This window comes from Artemia sp. Qi Xiang Cuo, chromosome 9 (assembly GCF_049724085.1).
Source record: "Artemia sp. Qi Xiang Cuo chromosome 9, ASM4972408v1, whole genome shotgun sequence".
Lineage (NCBI taxonomy): Eukaryota > Metazoa > Arthropoda > Branchiopoda > Anostraca > Artemiidae > Artemia > Artemia sp. Qi Xiang Cuo.
The window spans coordinates 45,209,789-45,232,352 of record NC_142802.1 but is presented as its reverse complement, the minus strand read 5'-3'; the positions used below and the strand labels follow the sequence as shown (position 1 = coordinate 45,232,352).

At 36.7% G+C, this 22,564-nt stretch overlaps 1 protein-coding gene across 5 annotated transcripts in view; it reads left to right on the top strand.

The window, feature by feature from the left end:
- The window catches only part of LOC148948702 (exostosin-1-like), a 136,952-nt gene that overhangs the window by 11,454 nt on the left and 102,934 nt on the right, over nucleotides 1-22,564 (top strand). For 4 of the 5 annotated variants that reach the window (XM_089094612.1, XM_089094615.1, XM_089094611.1 and 1 more), the window contains exon 2: nucleotides 13,200-13,960. In XM_089094612.1, the coding sequence (XP_088950738.1) occupies nucleotides 13,276-13,960 (685 nt within the window). In that variant the 5' untranslated portion in view covers nucleotides 13,200-13,275. Of the gene's footprint in view, nucleotides 1-6,810; nucleotides 6,867-13,199; nucleotides 13,961-22,564 lie in introns of those variants that run through there. The other variant, XM_089094614.1, reaches the window with a different exon arrangement.

Below are 22,564 nucleotides of genomic sequence, written 5' to 3'. Positions count from 1 at the left end.
AGGGCATAACTTAAAACCCTTTCCCTGAAGATTGTGGGGCAGTGTCCTCCTCAAAAACATATTTTTTATCTGGAAATTAACTATGTTGAACAAAATGGCTATCTCAAATTTTGATTGGATGTGTTTGGGGAATGATGGGCATGGGGGGGGGGATGCTAGTTGCCCTCCAATCACTTTCTACTATTAAAAAGGGCACTAGCCCTTTGAATTTCCAATGGAATGAGCCCTTTTTTGAAGTTTCTACGACAACGCCTTCTATGAAAACCCTATATGCCCCCAGGGCATAACTTAAAACCCTTGCCTTTAGGGTTATGGGGGAGTGTCCTCCTCAAAAACATATTTTCTATCTGGAAATTAACTACGCTGAACAAAATTGATATCTCAAAATTTTGATTGAATGTGTTTGGGGGAATGATGGGCTTGGGGGGGGGGGCTAGTTGCCCACCAATCACTTTCGCCTATTAAAAAGGGCACTAGCCCTTTGAATTTACAATCGAAAGAGCCTGTTTTGAAGTTTCTACGACAGCGACTTTTATAAAAACCTTATATACCCTAAGGCATTACTTAAAACCCTTGCCCTGGGGGTTGTGGGGGAGTGTCCTCCTCAAAAACATATTTGCTATCTGAGATCAACTACGCTGAACAAAATGGCTATCTCAAAATTTTATTGGATGTTTGGGGGACGGATGGGCCTGGGGGGGCTAGTTGCCCTCCAATCCCTTCTGACTATTAAAATGGGCACTAGCCCTTTGAATTTACAATCAAATGAGTCCTTTTTGAAGTTTCTACGACAACGCCTTCTATAAAAAACCTTATATGCCCCCAGGGCATAACTTAAAACCCTTGCCCTGAGGGTTGTGGGGGAGTTTCCTCCTCAAAAATATATTTTTTATCCGGAAATCAACTACGCTGAACAAAATGGCTATCTCAAAATTTTGATTGGATATTTTGGGGGGAATGATGGGCTTGGTGCGGGGGCTAGTTGCCCTCCAATCACTTTCAACTATTAAAAATGGCACCAGAACTCTCGATTTCCAATCGAATGAGCCCCCTTTGAAGTTTCTACGATGACCCGTTCCATATGAAGTGCCTCTGGGGAAAAAAATAATAATAATTAAAAATAAAACATTGGAGGTGTATGGCCTTTACTATAGGCAACGCCATAGCGTTGCCTCTGATTACCTATTTTGCATATAACACCCCCCGTGGCATCAAAATGAAGCGTCAATTTTGTTTTTGTCGCTGAAGCAGCTAAGCTAATCTGGAATTCTGTAAATAAGGCAAGGCAAAAAGGAAGCCAAAATAGTCTTTGCATGTAGTCAATACTATTGGGCTTTTTCGGCTTCGAGAAAAATGATTGTACTTGTGCTGTTGCTACATTATAAGTTTTCATTTTTGCTTCTAGCTCCAAGAAAGGATGAAAATGTAACTGCATTGATTTAGTGTGCTCGGGGATAGCTTTTTGTAAAACACCCAAGAAATACGGGGGGAGAAATTTTTTGTCCTCTTCAGACGAATGATATATGCCTTGGAAGTCTCTTTGATAGGTCTGAAATGTACTCTTATTATTCTTTATTTCTTGAACTTTAGCATCAATTTTTTCACCTGCAGGTTTACCTTGTTATGATCCGGACATTATGAATGATTTTGGGATTAGACTAATTTCAAACCCTTGACCCGTCATTTGGCCTTTCTTTAAGTCAAAATACATTTTAAAAATAAGGTCATTAATTCTTCATTACTGATGGTTCCAGAAATCATCCGTGTATATTAAATTTTCGAATTATATTCATTAGTTCATTTCAGTAATGTTGGTTGTTTAGAGATTTACTTTCTTCCTTTGTAGATAGTTTGTAGGTAAAATAAAAACTGCTTGAAATGAAAATTATTTTGAATGTAGAGCAAACAACCTTTTGGTCGTTAGAAAGCACAAGGGAGACTAGCCCAACTTGTTTTGTAGTAATATCTGTTCGTTCTAAGCTTGACTTGATTGATTAGTGTAATTCCTGTTCGTTTTTATTTATTTTTTGATAACCATTTATATGTTGGTAACATCTTATGGTTGAATTATGATTTAGCTTTATTTCTGTTTGGGTTTCATTTAATGAAGCACTTTACTTTTCATTCATAATCTTCTCTTTTTTTTAATTCATAAAAAAAAGAAATTACGACAAATCTCTTTGAATTTTTCGCATTTGATATTTTCTCGTTTTTTTTCGGGAAGTCTGATCCTTAAGAGAGAAATTTGTATTATTATTTTTTTCGTGTCTGATGAGCTAGTTTAAGGTGTTTTTGTCACCGTTGTGAATTATCTGCCACCCTGAAAGATGCAACCAGGCATGCGCCCTAGTTGCCAACTGTCAAGCTTGTGTATTTACTTTTGTGTTTGAATAAAAATCTTATGTTCTATTTTTTAATTTGTTTTTATACTTTTAAATCAATACTTGGAAACAGATACAAGTCGTGATCCCAACTTTCTAACCTATAAACTTGATACATAATGCTCTTTGTTTGAGTATCACTTTTGTCATTTTTTCATTCTAACAAAGATTTTGTTAGCTTTAAATTTCGCACCTTTAAGAGGCTAATTTATGACGGGCGGGAAATATCGTAACCACCAATTTCCAGGTTTTATTGTTCCTAAAACAAAGAGATTAGATATCAAGTTTGGGTCACATTTTCCTTTGGACACTTCCAAATCAGGCGATACTGAATACCATATTAGATAGAATAAAGTTTAATTCTAAATAAAAAATTAGATTATTAAGGATTGGATGTGAAATAAAACCGGACTCAACGACTCGAATAATCAAATACAGGAGGTGAATTTGGTTCACAAGTTCCACTAGCACGAGAAAATTATCTATTTTGCTTCACTACACTATAACACCTGTCAATAAGCTTGTGGATGTATATTTCAATGGAACATCTTTCTTTTGAGTAACTTTTTTTAATTTTTAATTTAATTCCACCTCCTCTTCTCTTAGTGGCACTAATAATACAAGAAGCTTGTTTTTTTAAATTGGGAAATGGGTTTTATGACAGCGTCACAAGTAACAACAAAATCAAAGTCAGGAGATTCATCAATGAAGTTGCAGAGCTCGTCACAAAATTGTGACTATAAAACAGGATGAGGCTCAGAAAATTCATTTGAAAAATGGGATATCCATTTGGACAAAGGAATGTCATTCAGGTCTGGCAAATTGGAGGAGATAGTACAAGGTAATAGCTTCCACAGTAGATCAGGTGAATTCCTGACCTTCTTGGAATAAAGTGTCTGCATTTTAGACCGATGAGGGCAAGTTCTTTAGCAAAACATTTTTTTTGACACTTTTCTCAGTTCATTGACTATTTCTTGACGGCATAGGCAATCTCTCCATAATTTGTACCAAAACTTAGCACGGTCACAAGCTTGAGACAGTGCTAGATTTCCTTACCACCCGGGAACTTGGGTACCAACACAGATTTTTTTAAGAGGAACTGCCCTTTTTTCAGCACTAAAGTGCATGGCAGATTTCTGCGGAGTAGATATCAAGAGTTAATCTAACCTGATTAATTTCTTTATTGGAAGACTTTTGCAGAGCATGAAATGGAACCAGGATCTTGTTTAGGATGCTATCTGAAGTTTTGATGAACTGAGATGTGTCAATTTTATTCCAATCGCGACAATTATACCACTTATGCCAGTGAAAAATATGTGCCTGTAACACTGGAATCTGAGAAGCTTCTTGTTTAAAACTAGACGCAATAGGAAGGTGTTCTGAAACTTGAAATTTAGAAATTAACTTAAAATAAAGTATGTCAAGGTTATATGACACAACGTGGTCAAGGTTAGATATGCAAGAGGAAGAATGAATGTAAATAAACTGAGCAGATTTCTGTTGTACTTTAAAATCATCACCAAGTATTCCTAATAGCAAAGAAGCACGGATAGAAGCTGAAGAAAACCTGCAATTTAAATCACAATTAAGATCACCTACGATCAAACACGGAATTTTCAGTTTAAGGACATCACGAAGACAAGAGCTAAGTTTACTAACTGCTTATGTGAAATCTCTCTCCGAATCTTCATCTTTCTAATCAGTGGGTTTAAATACTCATTTATTACTACGTACTCATCTACTCGAACAGCTAAAAACTATCACTAGAAAAGCAAACACTAGAATTAAGATTCGATGCTGCATAATTACACCAGAAGCTCTGCCTTTAGAAGCACTACGTTTAGCTGGAACCGAAAAAGCTTTGAAGGTGGCACTAGTGTCAAGTAAACCAAGGCTCTGGTTGGTCAGGAAATATTCCTCCAAACACGGACTATCATGATTCTGAAGTATATTCTCAAGAATAGATCTTTTTTTATAAGACCACCATTAATGTTCCAAGAGAGAAAACGAATATCCATTTATCTACTTAGCTGCCCGTTTATCGGTTTGAGCGTTGCCAGGGCATTTGATACTGTAACAGGTGTGATTAGACTCTTTACTTGTAATGCAAAACACGTTCCGAACACATGGGTTATCCCTGGTGGAAGCGTGCTCCGTGGAACCACAGTGAGCGCAGAGTTCTGCCTTCCTACAATCAGCAGCAAACTTTCCTTGTTAATGGCATCTGAAGCACCGTCTAGGTATGAATATAAAATTCTGGACAGCTTACTTCTCATAACCCTCCTTCACAGAATTTTTCAGAAAGGAATCGAGATCACTCCATTGCTCAAAGTAAATCTTGTAGACACGGGACGTGCCACACTGCAAAGCTCTGACACACTTTGGAATAATTTTCTCTAGATCTTTTTCATCCATTTCTGTCGGTACGCCTTTTATTACACCGATGAAGGCGGGAGATTTAACAGAGGCTAAAAGGCCAGGTTGGAACTTTTTCATCTGGTCAGCAATTGAGGAGGCAGTGGGTTTACTTTTTACGACAAGTGGAGATGAAAGATTGGACGGGCAATTTTTTTACACTACAGCATAGGTAGGAGGCTTGGATTGGTCCTTGGTGCAAGACGACTGAGCGAAAGAGGGCCAGGCAGAGGTTGCCTGTACTGCGAGATGTTGTTTGGTTAGATGAGCTACAACTAGCTAAAAATACACCTTATTGGACGGAAACAGGATGAGTCAGATAAAGAAAAGCTTGAGCTGAAAAGAAACAGGCTGAACTTGCAGTCCAGGACATGATCCAGAGAAAGCAGGAAATTTCAGAGCTAGAATAAGAAATTCTATGAGAAAAAAGAGATGGTTAGATAGAAGAAAGAAGTCAGTAATACTCTTCTGAGAGAAAGAGAAGAAACTGTGAATAAAGCAATAAAAGAGAAGGACTTTCTGAATTTTGGCCTGGCTCTGAGCATAAAGCTCGTTTCATATAAACGGAAAGGGCAGACGATGCTAAATCTGTTGAAGACTTGTTTTAATAGGAAATCAGATGTGATTGATTGGATTTTTAAAAAGCCTAAGCAGTGATGACGTTAGTTATTTTAATTGCAATTCTACCAGTGATTTGTTATACTTACTTCTGGACGCTAATCGTGTGTTTTATTCCCCTTCGTAAACAGTCACAAGTTTTGCTTTACACAGGCTGTTTGTTCCTGGTACCATAGTCGAAGTTGTGCTTTCAGTAAAGTTCCCTTTTTGTATGAGCAAATAAATTAATTGAAAACAATGATTATTCCAGCCTTCTTTTCCATAACGTCACGGGCTTTTAGAGGGTAATGATCATACTATATTAGTACCCGGAGCTGGGCCTTTGCCTGGGTCCTGCCACTCAGCATGCAGCGGGCTTGTATTTATTTGATTCTCTAATCATTTAGTGGCATAATCTAAAAAAATCTGGCGAGAGTTCAATTCCTGCTTCCTGTTTATACATCAAAGAATCATCCATTTTTTGGGATCTGTTTTCTTCTTGGACTTGTTGTAATTCTCACTAGTTTCTTCTCTTTTAACCACAGGTTTCATTTACAATGTGATGTGATCATCCCTGTTTCTTTTCTCCTAACAGCAGATTTTGCAGTCGGCATTTTCATTCAAGATTCGTAGTGATGCGCTTTATTTTCGTGCATCATTACATCAGACAATTTGACATGCCCTTTGCTTTTGCTGCTCAGATTTATTCAAAATCCTTTTCAAGAAAACATTATAGGCTACATATATAAATACATTAATAAATACACTTTGCTCGTTTAAACGGATTATTTATGTATTGGTAAATGTTTTAGTTTTAATTCATGAGGTGTAAAATTAGCAATTTCAATAGATTTCAGAAGTTCCGGTGTGGATTCAATTTCTCCTTCCTATGAATGCATCAAACAATCATCCATTTTATAGGATTTGTTTTCTTCTGAGACTCGGTGTGATTCTCACTGTTGCTTCTCTTCTAACTGTAGATTCCATTTATGATTCGCTGCATTCGTTGTGATGCTGATTGTCACATGTCTTCTAACCGCATATCTCGTTTGTGCTTCATTTTCGTGCATCATTACCTCTGACTTTGGAATGTTCCAATGCCTATGCCCTCTGAAATATCTAAAATACGCACTGGCATAATCATCGTTTTATTTGTTAGTTTCAAGTCATGGGGTGACGAATCAGAAATTTCAGCTGAATTAAGAAATTTTGTTGTGAACTCAATTCCTCCTTCCTGCGTATCCTTTACAAACGCTAAAATAACACATTCCTTTTTCATTTGTAATACATAATTTTTTGCTCTTTAAATGTATATAAATATGACGTCACTCGTATGAATATTGTTTCCAAAATTAAGGTTCTAGACGATTTTTCTCAAACTCTTGACCTATCTAGATTGTTTTTTCAGGCCAGAAAATCCATGATGCCAATTTTCAAAGAGAATATGAACCCGTTTACGAGGAGAATTGAATGGTACTAGGCCTGTTCTTTTCTTATTCTAACGTTTCTTTTGGAAGAGGAAATAGACTCTAACAATACCATACTAATTACAAAAATTGCAACACTTATAAATGTCCCTTGGCCCCTTCCCTCTAATGAGGTGGATATACCCATTGGCTACATAAAAAAGTTACCTGATTCTGTGAGGTTGTATTTTTTTTGTGCTTATGTCACATCAACTTTCAGGGTATAATACCAATTAAAGCCATCAAAAAAGGAAAACACAAAATTGACCAACTTTCTTACATAGTTTAGGGCTATGTTCGACCTTGGGTGGGGGGGGGGGGGGTCAGACAGACTTAATGTTAGCAACTAGTATATTTGGCAAGAGTATAAAAAGATGCTTTATATGATAGGCTTCATTTTTTCTACAAATCGTATCTTCATCTTTTGCTAGCAAATCAATTGATAAAAGGAAAAACTCATTCGAAAAATAAAACTGCATGAAAATTACTTCTGAAATTAGAACAGTGTAATAAGAAAAGAGTAGTTCAATTAATTTCCCTAGTGGACACTTGTTCAACATATAATCTCCCCTACTATGACAATTGCACCCACCCTGTTTGGCCGCTAATGAGGCAAGCTATAGGCCTAGGCTATATACAAAATCACTAGAATACACCATACTAATAAAAAGTTTCTTTTGTTATGTGCCAAAAGGTTCGTCCCGGTTTTGTCCCAGAGATAAAGATATTCAGATTTAGTGATACGTACATCATTAGAAAGTATCAATTTCATCTTTTTGATCAAACGGGGCAGAATTTTCTTTCTAGAATTCAGGAAAGGGTTACCCCCAAAAATATTTTAGTATACCTGCTGGTAAAATATTAGAAGTCAGCTCAAAGGAAGTATGATTCACGCAGCTTCGGGAGTCTGGCAGCTTCGAGAGTTCTTTGTTGCGCTACCCGCCATGATTGTAAACCTTGTGACACAGGGAACGTATTATTTTATTTTATGCTGTATGTACGTTGAATGGACAGCGCTTTGCTTAACTATTAGTAAAAGATTATGTTTTCTTCATTTTAAACTACCCCTGTAGCTTTTCGAACTCTTGACACATTTAAGATCCCCTATCAGTTTTTACTAGAATTGCTTTAGGAGCTCCCCGTGGGGCTGGGAAATTCAATAACAGGTCCCTTGTCTTTGAGACGACCAGCCAACGTCAAGACTTGCAAAACGATTTTTAAGGTGTCGAATGACCTTAATAAGCTGTTCAATTCTTAAGGTATTATGAAAAATACTTCTTATACCGTCCCGATTGTCCCTGTGCTTGAAGATTTGTTCTTAAGGCATTGGGAACAAAAAGTCAAATTTTAATGGAAAAAGCGGTGGTTATGGAGGGGTAGCTCCCATCGTATATGAAGTAATTTCTGTTCGTTATAGGCTTAACCGCTGGTCTTTACTTTCACCTGAAAAAAAATTGCTTAAAAAGATTTAATTTCTACTCTGTTTTTATACCATACCCGATGCTGCAGGCAATAAATATTGCGGGCAGCAGCATTGGGGCATTCCTTTAGGTAGAGGCTTGTAACCTCTGTAACCGAGTTCTCTAATATGCTGAATTTAATTATGTAATTTCCATCAGTTGCCTTTTTAGGGGCTTTTTTCCCTTTTTTCGAAAACCGTAGAAAATTTCTCAGGCTTCTAACTTTAGGTGAGTAGCTTTCAACCACAGTTTATAGAATTATCTATAAACTGTTCTATAAACTGTTCTAATTCTATAAACTGTGCTTTCAACTTAGTGAGTTTTAAATTCGTAGAATCACCATACGAAACCAATTCTTTTTATGTATATTTTGTTATTAAAACTCCTTTTTTAGAAGTTCGCTTACTCTTAGTACGAGTCGCTCCTACCGAATTTTTTGGAAACAGGATAAAGCCAAGTCTAATTTTGCCAGGAACCAAGTAAAGAGCGAACTATGACCTGCAATTCTGGTGCTCTTGCTTTCCCGACGAAAAGTTCAATCTAAATATAATTAGTTTAAAGATTTGTTTTAAATTTAACTTTTGTTTGAAATGATTTTGTAGAAATAAGTTAATCAGTTGGTCTTTTATCAAACAGTTAATGGTAAAAAACTGAAAGTAAGGAGCGACGCGACCCAATAGCAACCGAATCTAAAAAAGGGATTTTAATAGCAATTAATGGGTCCAAATATATAAAATCCTCCAAATACATAAAATCCATTAAGTTTAATGTAACACATTAAAAGTTACGAGCCTGAGAAAATTTGCCTGATTGGCTAAAAAATAGGGAAACACCCCGAAAATGCCAAGTCATCTTAATGAAAATCACACCCTCAGATTCAGCGTAAATGAGAATCTTATTGTCGAGTTTTCAAGCTCTTCTTTACAAAAATGTGGAATATTGTATTTTTTACAAGAAAAAAAGATCACGGATCTCTGGAAAAGAGATCCGTGATTCTATCGAACCAATGGTCCTAGAATATTGGAAGAGAGCTCATTCGACCGGAAATCAAAAGTTTTAGTGCCCTTTGTAAGTGGTTGAAAATATTGCAGGGCCACTAGCCCCCTTCCCACGCTTTTTTCCATCTGATCAAATTTTGAGATAGCTGTTTGATCCAGCATAGTTAAAAGTTCCGATGCCTTTGGGGATGACAAGACCCTGGCAGCCTCTGGGGAAAGGGATGGAAAATATGAAATTTACCCATTTTATACATATAGTATTCATTATTGGGGAATATACAGACATTTTTGGGGGTGGGTATTTTCTGCGGGGGGAGTTTCCCATAGGGAGAATTTTTTGAGCGGAGGAAAATTTCTTCAGAAATTTACACTTGTGGAAAGGGCTGTAAATTGTGCAATTTTGCTATTATTTGTAATATAGTATTTGTTACTGGGGAATCTACGGTCATTTTTTTTGGGGGGGGGGGTGGTTTAAGAAAAATTGTCCACGGAAGGGGGGGATTCCCGTTATGGCTTGAAAAACGATCAGAAATTAAATTGCAGTGACCTTTGCCCTACTTTGGCTCTTTGACAGTAGGTTGAACCCGTTTGAGGTTTGAAACGGTTGACAATTCTTCGTTATTATGTTTCAAACAAGCTTAAGAAGCCTACATTTCCAAGTAAAATGAAACAAAAATATAATCCCTCATCTGCTCCTCGAAAGGCTAACAGGTTATCAATCAATTCAGCTTAATTAACCAAACATGTGCTATACTTCAACTTCGACTTTTTACTTTAAGCTGGAATTTGTTTAGTAAAGGTCCGATGAAATTCACGTCTTTTTTTTTTTTGGGGGGGGGGGGAGGGTGGTGATCATCAAAAATATTTGTGTAAAATTACTCGACGTATGACATGCTGCAATCCATTTTTATCATTTTTAAAATGCATTGTTTTCTACCACTGTTTTCTTTTGTTTTCGAAAGTATAGAAAAAAATTGGTACTTGTCAGTCAAGAAGTGAAGTTGGGTTAATCATAATGACATATAAGTAAAGTATAAATGTTTTTACTTTTATAATATTAATAAGTCAAATAATATTAACATTTTGATTACTAAATATCAGTATGTGTATATTAAACTGACAATGCACATTCATTTGTATTTTTTCAATAAAGTGCAAGTTTTGTTCTGGCCTTGGGAAGGCATAGGGGTTTTGAGCCCAACTTATGTTAATCTCTGCTCGTTTCGAGTTTGACTCGGGTATTTATTGTAATTTCTGTTCGTTTTGGGTTTCATTTATTTATCGATGCTGATTTGTGGTAGTTTCACGCTTGGTAGACTATTTGATTTTATTTATGTTCGTTTTTTGTTTAATATGAGTTCTTCACTTTTCTTTGAAAAACTTATTTTGTGGAAAAAGTTTTTTTTAATTAATTTCAGTTCGTTTTATATAAAATAATACTTCAAATCTTTTTGTTTTTTAAGAATTTGTAGTTTGGCCTTCTATTTGCACGTTGGAGAAGAATTTTCAACAATGTTCAGCAACATACACCCTTTTAATAATCTAGACAAAAATAATAGTTTTTAATTTAGCTTCGAGACTTCTCTAATCGATCTGAAATGGAAAACTTGATACCATTTGCAAAAAAAATTATTTGCTTTTTACTTTCTTTGATAGCATGGATACACTTATGCTATTTTGATTTGGTTAAATTTTAAGAGCAGAAGTAGCCCCGAAAGTATGAACATAATATCCTCAGTCGTTCTTGGGATACTGCTGAGATGCCTTATTGGAATTAGCAATATCCCAGTGCATTTTGATTTAATCTTAAGGCAAAATTTAGTTTTTAAACATAATGGGCAATTGGGAGGGTGGGGGTGGGAGACTGGGAGTGGAAGGGGGATTAGTTGCCCTCTAATCACTTTCGACTATTAAAAAGGGCATCAGCCCTTTCTTTTTTCAATGGAATGAGCCCCTTTCGAAGTTCCCACGACAGCTCCTTCGATACGAAGTGCCCTGGTCTAAACAACAAAAAATATCACTAATCAGTCCCCCTCAAAAACATATTTTCTATTTGGAAATCAACTACGCTGAACAAAATGGCTATCTCAAAATTTTGAATGGATGTGTTTGGGGCGATGATGGGCGTGGGGGGGGGCTAGTTGCCCTCCAATCACTTTCGACTATTAAAAAGGGCACTAGCTCTTTGAATTTCCAATGAAATGAGCCCCTTTTGGAGTTTCTACGACAACACCTATAAAAACCTTATATGCCCCCAGGGCATAACTTAAAACCCTTGCCCTGAGGGTTATGGGGGAGTGTCCTCCTCAAAAACATATTTTCTATCTGGAAATCAAATACGCTGAACAAAATGGCTATCACAAAATTTTGATTGGATGTGTTTTGGGAAATGATGGGTGTGGGGGAGGCTAGTTGCCCTCCAATCAATTTTGATTATTAAATAACGCACTAGCCCTTTCAATTTTCAATTAAACGAGCCTGTTTTGAAGTATCTACGACAAAGCTTTCTATAAAAATCTTATATGTCCCCAGGGCATAACTTAAAGCCCTTGCCCTGAGGGTTGTGGGGGAGTGTCCTCCTCAAAAACATATTTCTGTCTGGGAATCTACTACGCTGAACAAAATGGCTATCTCAAAATTTTGATTGGATGTGTTTGGGAGAATGATGGGCGTGTGGGGGGGGGGGGCTAGTTGCCCTCCAATCACTTTCGACTATAAAAAGTGCACCAGACCTTTGAATTTCCAATCGAATGAGCCTGTTTTGAAGTTTCTACGACAACGCCTTCTATAAAAAACCATATATGCCCCCAGGGCATAACTTAAAACCCTTGCCCAGGGGATTGTGGGGAGTGTCGTTCTCAAAAACATATTTTTTATCGGGAAATTAACTAGCCTACGCTGAAGAAAATGGCTACCTTACAATTTTGATTTGATATGTTTTGGGGAATGATGGGCGTGGGGGGGGGGCTAGGTGCCATACAAGCACTGTTGACTATTAAAAAGGGCACTATCCTTTGAATTTCCAATCGAATGAGCCTTTTTTGAAGTTTCTACTACAATGCCTTAAGTAAAAACCTTACATGGTCACAAGGAATAACTTAAAACCCTTGCCCTGAGGGTTGTGGGGGAGTGTCCTCCTAAAAAAAATATTTTCTGATTGGAAATCAACTACGTCGAACAAAATGGCTATCTCAGAATTTTAATTGGATGCGTTTGGGGGAAGGATGGGCGTGGGGGGGATAGTTGCCCTCTAATCACTGTCGACTATTAAAAAGGGCACTAGCCCTTTGAATTTCCAATCGAATGAGCCGTTTTCGAAGTTTCTACGACGACTCCTTCGATACGAAGTGCCCGGGTATGGAGAAAAAAAAACCATTGTGCCCACATCGTTCTTTACTTAGGCAGCGCTAGCGTGCTGCCTGTGATGGAAAGCTTTGTGTTAAAAAAATAACATTCGTTCCAATCTTTTGTTCATTTAATCTTTTGTATAAGCATCACAATGGTACCAGTTCATGAAAACGTTGGGGGTAGTACAAAACATGTTTTTCAAAATCTAAGGGGAGGGGGCAATGTTTTTTCGTTTTTTTTTTAGATGGAAATATAATCAAAGGTATTTTTTAATCTAGGGAAGGAGGGCAAACAAATCTAGAGAGGATAAATCCCCCCCCCCCTTATTGACGCTCTTGGAGCAACATATGTGGCCTTAAAAATGAAAGAAAGAACAGAGACAAGATAAATATCACATTTTTCCAAACGTGTAAACAAACAGATTTTTTTTTTTTTATTAACAGCCATTTATTGTCACCCATATCATCACTTATTAAGATAAATCTGTGGTAGTTTTTCAATTCTTAACCTTTGATTGATCTTATCTCTTTTCAGAGTCGCTGGAACCTGATAGGTTGACTGACAAGAAACCAGATAAAATGTCTCACTGTAGACGTGATAGCCGACGGAGATGAGAGCAAAGCAACGATATGTATTAGTGATAGTTTCTTGCGCATTTTTGATTCTATGCTATTTTAGTGGCTATAAGGTAGAAGGACCCATGGAAATGTCGGTAGAGCCACCTTGCTTTATGGATGAAATAGAGGATAATATTTTAAGCGATTATAAATCTAAATATAGAGAACGGTGTACAATGGAATCTTGTTTTAACTTTGCTAAGTGTCATAGCGGTTTTAAAGTTTTTGTTTATCCTACTGTCAACGGCCTTCCTCTTACTCCTACGTATCAAAAAATTTTAAGGTCAGTTTATTTGTCTAAATACTATACTCAGAATGTAAGTGAAGCGTGTTTGTTCATATTGAGTATAGATACGTTAGATCGTGACGTCTTGTCAAACGATTATGTTCGTGATATAGAAAGTTATATATTAAATTTGGAACACTGGAACAGTGGTGAAAATCATATAGTGTTTAATTTATATTCAGGCAGTTGGCCTGACTACTATGAGGATCTTGGATTTGATACCGGTAAGGCTATTCTAGCCAAAGCTAGTATGGCTGAATCGACTTACAGGTACGACTTCGATGTTTCCATACCTCTTGTGCATAAAGAACATCCCGAGAAAGGAGGTGACGTTACCCATTCTTATTCCAGTCATTTGCCAGATATGAAGACTCATCTTCTTGGCTTTAAAGGTTTGTAAGACTTCTGTTACAAAGGCTTAATGATAGTTCATATTCTGCTGATCCATATTCTTATTGTGTTTAAATGTACATATGAGATGTAAATAATCGCACAATTAGATCTCACTTTTTGCTTCAAAACTTTCACCAAATAGACCACTATCTCTTTTGACAACCTGATTGATGAAAGCTGGAAACGACATTAGAGAAAATGTTTTTTTTTTTTTTTTTTTTTTTTTGATAAGATGAGAGTCCAATTTGAGAATCTAAATTACGAAGCAAAATTTCCTAATATCAGACACGTACTTCATCCATTCTTTTTTTTTTCTTTCGCAGAAAAAGAGCAGATTCAAAAGAGACATTTGGTGCCAAATTGATTAACTGGATCAAGTAAACAACATGGAAACGCTATAAAGAATATAAAAGTCTCAAAGCGCATAAAAGCTACAAGAAAAGTATATTCGTATTTGTGTATGTTCGCCCACTTGTCTGTGACTGCCTGTGCAACACTGGTTCTGTTCAATTTGAATTCAATTTTTAGAAAAATCGTTACAATTATGCATATGGCTCTTCACCTTTCTTTGAAAAACTTTATTTCGGAATTTTTTTTTTTTACAAACACGGTCCTGTAGTGGTACCTTCGGTATGATGCAACGAGGGGAACGGGGGTCAGTGATGTGGGATCGTGTTTGTTCTTAACCTGTCGAATCTTGGTAAGTCTTTGGAAACCGTTGCACCTTATCACTGGCGTATCCAGGGCCCCCCCCCCCTAGATTTTTCTGCCGCCCTTATTCCGTGTTTTTTTCTGTTTTTCACTCTTTAAAAAAAGTTGTCAATATGGTCAATTATTGGTGCTCTTTTTACATTGCCCCCTCCCCAAGAATTTGCTCTAGATCCGCCTTTGCACCTTTTGTGACGCGTATAGCTTACAAAACAGTAATATGCTTGTTTTAATTATGTTTTATTACGACGTATTCCACTTAGCCGGCAGTAACACTGAGGTAGCCTATACTGATCAGGAATTTTTAGAGACAGGTCATATTAAACCAAAGACAAGAAGAAATAAGGTGAAATGATGATTGAAGCTGAAACGAGTATCCATCATTATAAATGAAACCCAAAATGAACAGAAAAATACAATGAATGGATCAAGTCAAACTTAAAACGAGCAGGGACCACCACAAACAGGAGCACCACTAACTCTATTATTTATTATAAAATCAACAACAAAACATCACCATAATAACCAAGATTACTAAAACGAACTAATGAAAGTAGACCGACTGCTAAATGTACAAGATAAGATATTTATTTCAAGAAATTCCTATCAGAAGCCCCGAAGGGCCAAATACGTATTTCAGAGTCATGAAAACTAAAAAAAAGCAAATAAAAACAAAGCACAACAACTAAAATACTGGCAAACAATGCTAAAAAAAAGAATATCATAATGAAAAAAACATTCATTATTCAAAAATATTAAGCTGCAAAATGTCAGAAAGTTACAAAGGTGATAAAACTACTTAAATACATTCTAAGACCACACTGGCTATACATGACAAATGAAATTCAGAGAGGAAAGAAAATAACAAAATGAAAAATAATATAAAAAAGGGTAAAAAACGAGGATTTTGTCTGCCAGTGGCGAACCATGAAGACGAAGAAACAAGCAAATATTTCGACAAGGACCTCCGCCAAGTCGTCCTCAGTGCTAAAAAGAGAAAAGAAAAAAGAAACCAACGAAAATCGAACCTTTCGAAGTTTGCTTGACAACGACAGAACAAAAATAAAAAAAAAATTTCTGTAAACTTACCAAAATTTTTCACAAATATTCCTTTTATTAACCAATAAAAAAACAAAAGTGTCAATAAAAGAGAACAGCAATTGATTTAAAAGAAAACTTTTTTCACAAAAGAAAAGTAAGCTAAATAGCTATATTAAAATAAAGACGAACAGAAATATAGTCAAATAATAATTCAAAGCTTAAAACGAGCATAAATTAATATAAATAAATAAGTGAAACCAAAAACAAACAGAAATTACAATGAATGATGAAGTCGAACTTTAAACAGATAGAAACTACCAAAAACAAGCAAAAGTTTGCTTGACAACGACAGCACAAAAAAAAACTTTTTTTTTGTTCTGTCGTTGTCAAGCAAACTTCGAAAGGTTCGATTTTCGTTGGTTTCTTTTTTCTTTTCTTTTTTTTTAGCACTGGGGACGACTTGGCGGAGGTCCTTGTCGAAATATTTGCTTGTTTGTTCGTCTTCATGGTTCGCCACTGGCTGACAAAATCCTCGTTTTTTCACCCTTTTTTTATTTGTTATTTTGTTATTTTCTTTCCTCTCTGAATTTCATTTGTCAAAACTACTTAAACAATGGAATCGAATTTACATTAAAAAAGGTTCAAAAATAATATATAAAAAGGGAAAGGGAGCAAAAGAAGCAAACGAACATAAACGTTGGATATCACTTACTTTTTGACTTACTTTTGACTTATGTCTCCTGCCGGGTGCTGCTTGGCGTAGAGAGTAATGTCTGCCTCCTCCATCCACTTCGGTCCATGGCAAGCGTTTGCACATCGCTCAACCTGATATTTGCAATCGTCAGGAATTCGGACAGGCTGTCAGACCATCGTTTTTTGTCAGACATCGTCGAAAACCGAGACTGCTTGGTGAGCTGCAGTAGCTTCTCATTGCAGCCGAAGTCGAGCCATCGTAGACCTTCGATCCTCCTCAGGCTCTTCGACTGAAAGACATCAATTGCCTTGAGGGTTGCGGCTGAAACTTGCCACGTTTCAGCTCCATAGAGCATCACAGAGCCGACGAGGGCGTTGAAAATCCGCAGCTTCGTTGTGCGACTGATGTTTGGTTTTCGCCAGAGGTGACGGTTCAGTCTGCCCATGGCAGAAGACGCTTTGGATATTCTCGCTTGTAGTTCAGAAAGAAGCAAGCCATCTGAAGAAATTATAGAGCCCAGGTAGGTGAACCTTTGGACAACTTCGATACTAGTGGTGCTATCCAGGCTAACTGAAGGATTGGCAGCAGGGGAGAATGGGTCTATGGCCATAATTTTTGTTTTAGTCCAGTTTATCTGCAGTCCTACTTTTGCAGCCTCTTCTCGTAGGATTCGAAGTGCTTCCAGCAACTGCTCCATGGAGTCCGTCAGAATGGCCAAGTCATCGGCAAAATCAGCATCTGTAATGACACGATCTCCAAACTTGAGTCCAAAGCTGAGACGTGAAGTAGTTCTTGTCATAACGTAGTCTATGATGACATTGAAGAGGTCTGGGGCCGCTTCACATCCTTGGCGCACTCCTGTCGTGATTTGAAAGAACGGGCTGCGCCGGCCGTTCACTTGAACACAGCTCTCCGTCCCATGGTGTAGAGCTTTGAATAGTCTGCAGTATTTCTCAGGGAGGCCTGTCGATTCTAGAATCCGCCAAAGAGCTTCTCGGTCCACTGAGTCGAACGCAGCACGGAAGTCGACGAAGGTAAAAAAAAGAGCTTTTTGTCGGAACTCCGTGGCTTTTTCTATGATTTGTTGGATCGTAAAAATCTGCTCGATGGTTGAACGGTCCGACATGAAACCAGCTTGCTCCGGTCGCCGGATTTTACGAATTATATTTCGACATCGATCTAGCAGGACCATTGAGAAAAGTTTTCCCGTGACAGACAGTAGGGTTATTCCACGGTAGTTCGAGTAGTCGCTTCTAGAGCCTTTCCTCTTCCACAAAGGGATAATGACACCCTTCCGCCAATCTTCGGGAAGTATTTCGGCTTGCCAGATTTGCAGTTTTTTTGGATATCACCAGTACCGAATAATAAAAAAGAAAAACTAGCGGCTTATTTTATCAGTAATGAAGGGGACAAAGGTTTTTTCATATCTGGAGGGAAACCAACGAATGGGGGACAAGATATGGACGGGTTTAGAATCAGTACGTGGCAGGCGGTGTCTGGGTGGAGAGTGTCTTTTGGGAAAATGTTTTCCTTGTGAGGGTTTGTTTTTGCATTTTTTTGCAAAACGGAGGCATAAATTACCTCTCCTGTGCTCAAGTATTCCCAGCTTGGCCTTTTTTAGAAGGGGCGAGTATGGAACCCTAGCTTCTTTGACAATTATTCTCGGGGCTTTTTTTGAATGGATTCAATTTTTTCTGATTCTTCACGGGATATGCCAAGATGCCAAACTGGATGAGCATATTCAAGATGCGGGCGGCCAAAGGAAGTAGAAATCCTTAAAGAACGGGAGGAGAGACGCTAAATTTATTTAAGAGCTCAAGGAGAGAAATGTATAATAAAATGAAAGTTCAAAATAGAGATAAAATCCTTTTTAATAGACAGTGTATAATAAATTTCACAAAAAATACCAGATATATCGGTCACTGTATATGTGACCGAAATATCTGGTATTTTTTGTGAAATTTATTATACACTGTCTATTAAAAAGGATTTTATCCCTATTTTGAACTTTTATTTTATCGTCATGGAAAGGCAGTGTGGTCTCCGAAATTATCTACGTCAAATGTATGCATTATGATCTATGGACAATATCTTTAACATGGATATCCCTTTTCAATTTGAAAGAAATTGTGACCCCAAGTAATTTAAAGGAAGACACAGAATTTGGGGGGGGGGATAGGATTAAGAAAATGGTGGGAAGTTTTAAGGAAATATATTGGCAATATCGTAGATTTAGAGGGGTTTACTCTCGTGTTAGTACGCAGCGTCGTCTGCAATATCATTGAAAATGCCCATAGGGCTGCTTAGGTAATCCACAAAGTTCCATCTGTCAGGAAACTTTAGCGATGCTATTAATCATAACTATAAAAAGGATCCCTAGGACAATACCTTGGGACTTTCCATTGTGGGCAGGGAGGGGACTGGAAGAATGAGTCTGATATTTTACTACCTATGATCTACTTGATAAGGAGGCAACCAATTTAACCAGGAAAGAATGAATATTGAATTCAGTTACAAGTTTCTCGACTAATATATTCTGGTTAACAAGGTCAAATGCTTTTTGAAGGTCAATGGATATTGAATTTAACAAGTAATTAGGTTTTTTAAAATAATATTCAGTCCTGAAAATCTCAGAAAATTTGGATTTATTAATGCTTTGAAAGAGAAAACGCTTAAAATATATTTTGTTTTCAATAAAGCGCAAATAACGTTCTGATCTTTAGAAGACCTAAAGGGCGTTAGCCCTACTCTTGTTTTTGGTAGTTTTTATCTGTTTTAAGTTCGACTTCATCATTCATTGTAATTTCTGTTTGTTTTCGGTTCCATTCATTTATTGATATTAATTTATGCTAATGTTAAGCTTTGAATTATTATTTGACTTAATTTCTGTTCGTCTTTATTTTAATATAGCTATTTAGCTTACTTTTCTTTTGTGAAAAAAAATTTCTTTTAAATCAATTTCTGTTCTCTTTTATTGACACTATTGTTTTTTTATTTGTTAATAAATGGAATATTTGTGAAAATTTTGGTAAATTTACAGAATAGCGGCTCTCCAGAAGGTGACATGCTAAAACAAAAAGAGAGGCACTTTTAGATTGCTAATTTTATTCTCTTTTTTATGGTTAAAGTCGTGTTTGTGACAATTACGATTTTGTGTTTAGACTAAAGATATCCAATTTAGGCTGAGTAATTGTGCTGTAGATTGGATAGAAATACCTTCTTAATGAGTTAAAAATATGGATAATAATAGAAGGGAACATACCTTAGCCTTTCGTGAGAGGTTGCAAGTGTACTTTTTTCGTAACTTCAGTTATAATTAAGGTTAGAATTTGGAAATCCACGTTTGAATTTTTCTAATCAACTTTTCTCTAACGAAAAATTTGCTTTATATGGTTTTAAAGTTTATTTGGAGAGATTTTGCTATTCCTGTTGCCGTCGAGGAAATAATCTATCCGCAAGTAGAAATGGTGCGGTCTTTGATTAATTTAACTTGTGTTCGCCATCTCTTCATGAGAAATTTAGTTGTCATTTAGTTTCTCCGTTTAATTCCTTAGGTCTCCTAGTCGATGAAAAATACATTTAGAATAGTAAATTAATCTTCACCTATTATATAACTGAAAGTATGCGATGCTAAGTCTGTTTGTTTGGCAGAGAAATTGGCTGATCAAATTCTATTCCTTGGACTTTCTACTTGGTACTTTGCATGATATCCGTCGTCTTGAAAATGATACGAGACAGAGAAGGATTACATTATTTGGCTTAGCAAAAAACAGCGAACCCACACTAAAATATTGATTCAAGATGTGGTTTTAATTAATGCTTATCAAGTGAAACAGAATAACAATTCTCTGTTTGATTTTGCAGAAAGAAATTGAAATGACTTGATCAATTATTTAATATAAAATCGATCTGCGGTTTATATTTTCCAAAGTGAGTGTTTTAGCCCATGGGGACTTTTGAGACTATGAAGAATAAAGTGTACCCTAAATCAGTAGTGTTCCTCAGAGTCTCGAGTTTTTTTTTTCTTTCTATAAAGTAATATCATTTTATATATTTCTCCTGTTTTGCCAATTTTTTCTAACCCCAAAGGTTTTTCAGGAGACAATGATTATTTTTTATTTTTCAAGCCGTTTTCGAAAAAAAATATTTTAAGCTTGTTTTGGGTATCATTCTTAGGTAAACGATTTTTTTTGCTTCGGGGTTCTCTTGGCTCAGTTTTCTATGGGTATAAGTATTGAGCCGATTGAAAAATGCTGTTTTTATGATTTTTCAGCAAGTTAGGGTCGCCTTAACCCAGGAACCTGTAAATGTATTTAACACTGTTATGAAAGTTATGAATGAAAAAACAATTTTTCGGGCCTTTTTTTTATAGAACCACATTTCTTTTAACATTTTCTTTTTATGAAGGTCCCCTTGGCAAAAGGACTTGGTGATAAAATGTACAAACCGATGAGAAAAACGACATTGGCCGATTTCGGGGTCCCATATCAAAAAGGGGACTCCCAGACTATTTTTTGTGAATTGGCAACTTTTTGTCCAGGACCATAGACAGGGACCTCACGTTTGGGAGGAAGGACACCCCCCCTCGAATGTTTTTAGCCAGTCGCTAAAAAAATTGAGTTGGTGATATGAGCTATTTTATTCTTTTTTTTATTTTTTTTTATTGTGTAAATAGGTTACCGGGAATAAATCACATAAAGCCAACGGAAGATGGTCGGTCTCAGTAGGGGAAAAAATAATGTAGTTATGTTGGCTACTTTAATAGCTTTTATTTTAAATAATGTATTTTAATAGCAGAATGATCCGAATCAGTCGTTAAAAATGACCAGCCAGTTGCTAAAATCCATTGGACCCTTCTTACGAACATTTTGGCTCGTGACGCCTCTGTTTATGGATATTAATTTAAAGAACGTTCCGAAAAATAAGTATTCCAGAGAAAAGTAAACGTCTATAACCCTGTTCAAGACACTTAGTTTTTATCAAACAGTTCGTGGTAACGAACTGTAAGAGAGGAGCGACCCGGCTCAAAAAGTAACCGCAACTCGAAAAAACGGTAGGCCTATTTTGATACCAATAGATATATCAAAAGAATCGGCTTATTATGCTGATTTCAAATATATAAGTTTTATTAAGTTTAGTCTTACCCGTTGAAGGTTACGGGCCTGAAAAAATCCACCTGATTTTCAAAAAAAGGGGAAAACATTCCCTAAAAGTCGAAGAATCTTAATGAAAATCACACCGTCAGATTCAGCGTATCAGAGGACGCTCATCGAGGTTTCAAGCTCCTATCTGCAAAAATGTGGAATTTTGTATTTTTGCCAGAAGAAAGGTCACGGATGCGTGTTTATTTGTTGTTTTTTTTCCCCAGGGGTGATTGTATCGACCCAATAGTCCTAGAATATCGTGAAAGGTCTCATTCGAAAGGAAACTAAAAGTTCTAGTGCCCTTTTTAAGCGACCAAATAGATTGAAGGGCAACTATGTCCCCTCTCCCGCCCCCTTTTTCCCGAAATCGTCCGATCAAAATTTTGAGATATCCATTTTGTTCATCATAGTAGAAAGACCCAATAACTATGCATTTGTATATAAAATGAACCCCCCACAGCCCCAGGGGAAAGGTCTTTAAGCTATAAAAGTTCCTCATTGTTTACGCATAGTATTTGTTATTAGGATGTATGTATACATTTTCGGGAGGGGGGGGGCGAATTTTCTGCTGAGGATTTTTCCAGGGGGTGAACTTGTCAGGAGAAATTATACGCTGAGGGAATTTGCCAGAATTCCTATACAAAATTCTTTTTATATGTCTTGCTTTCTCTTTTCCGCCTGAATTTTACGCGTGGAGCATTAATCCGGGTAAATTTTCACCGGGATTGAATTTTCTAGAGGATATTTCCGTCGGGTGGGGGATTTCTCCGTGAAGGTGGGGCTTGATTTCCTGACATTATTTAAAAAGCGATCAGAAACTAAATAAAAACACAGTTTTTTTTCAACTGAAAGTAAGGAGCGACATTAAAACTTAAAACGAACAGAAATTATTACGTATATGAAGGGGACTTTCCCCTCCTCAACAACTCCCTCTTTACCCTAAAGCTTGAATTATGTACCAATTCCTTAAGAACGACTCCTGAAACACAAGGGTCGTTTAATTAGAACAACAAGAC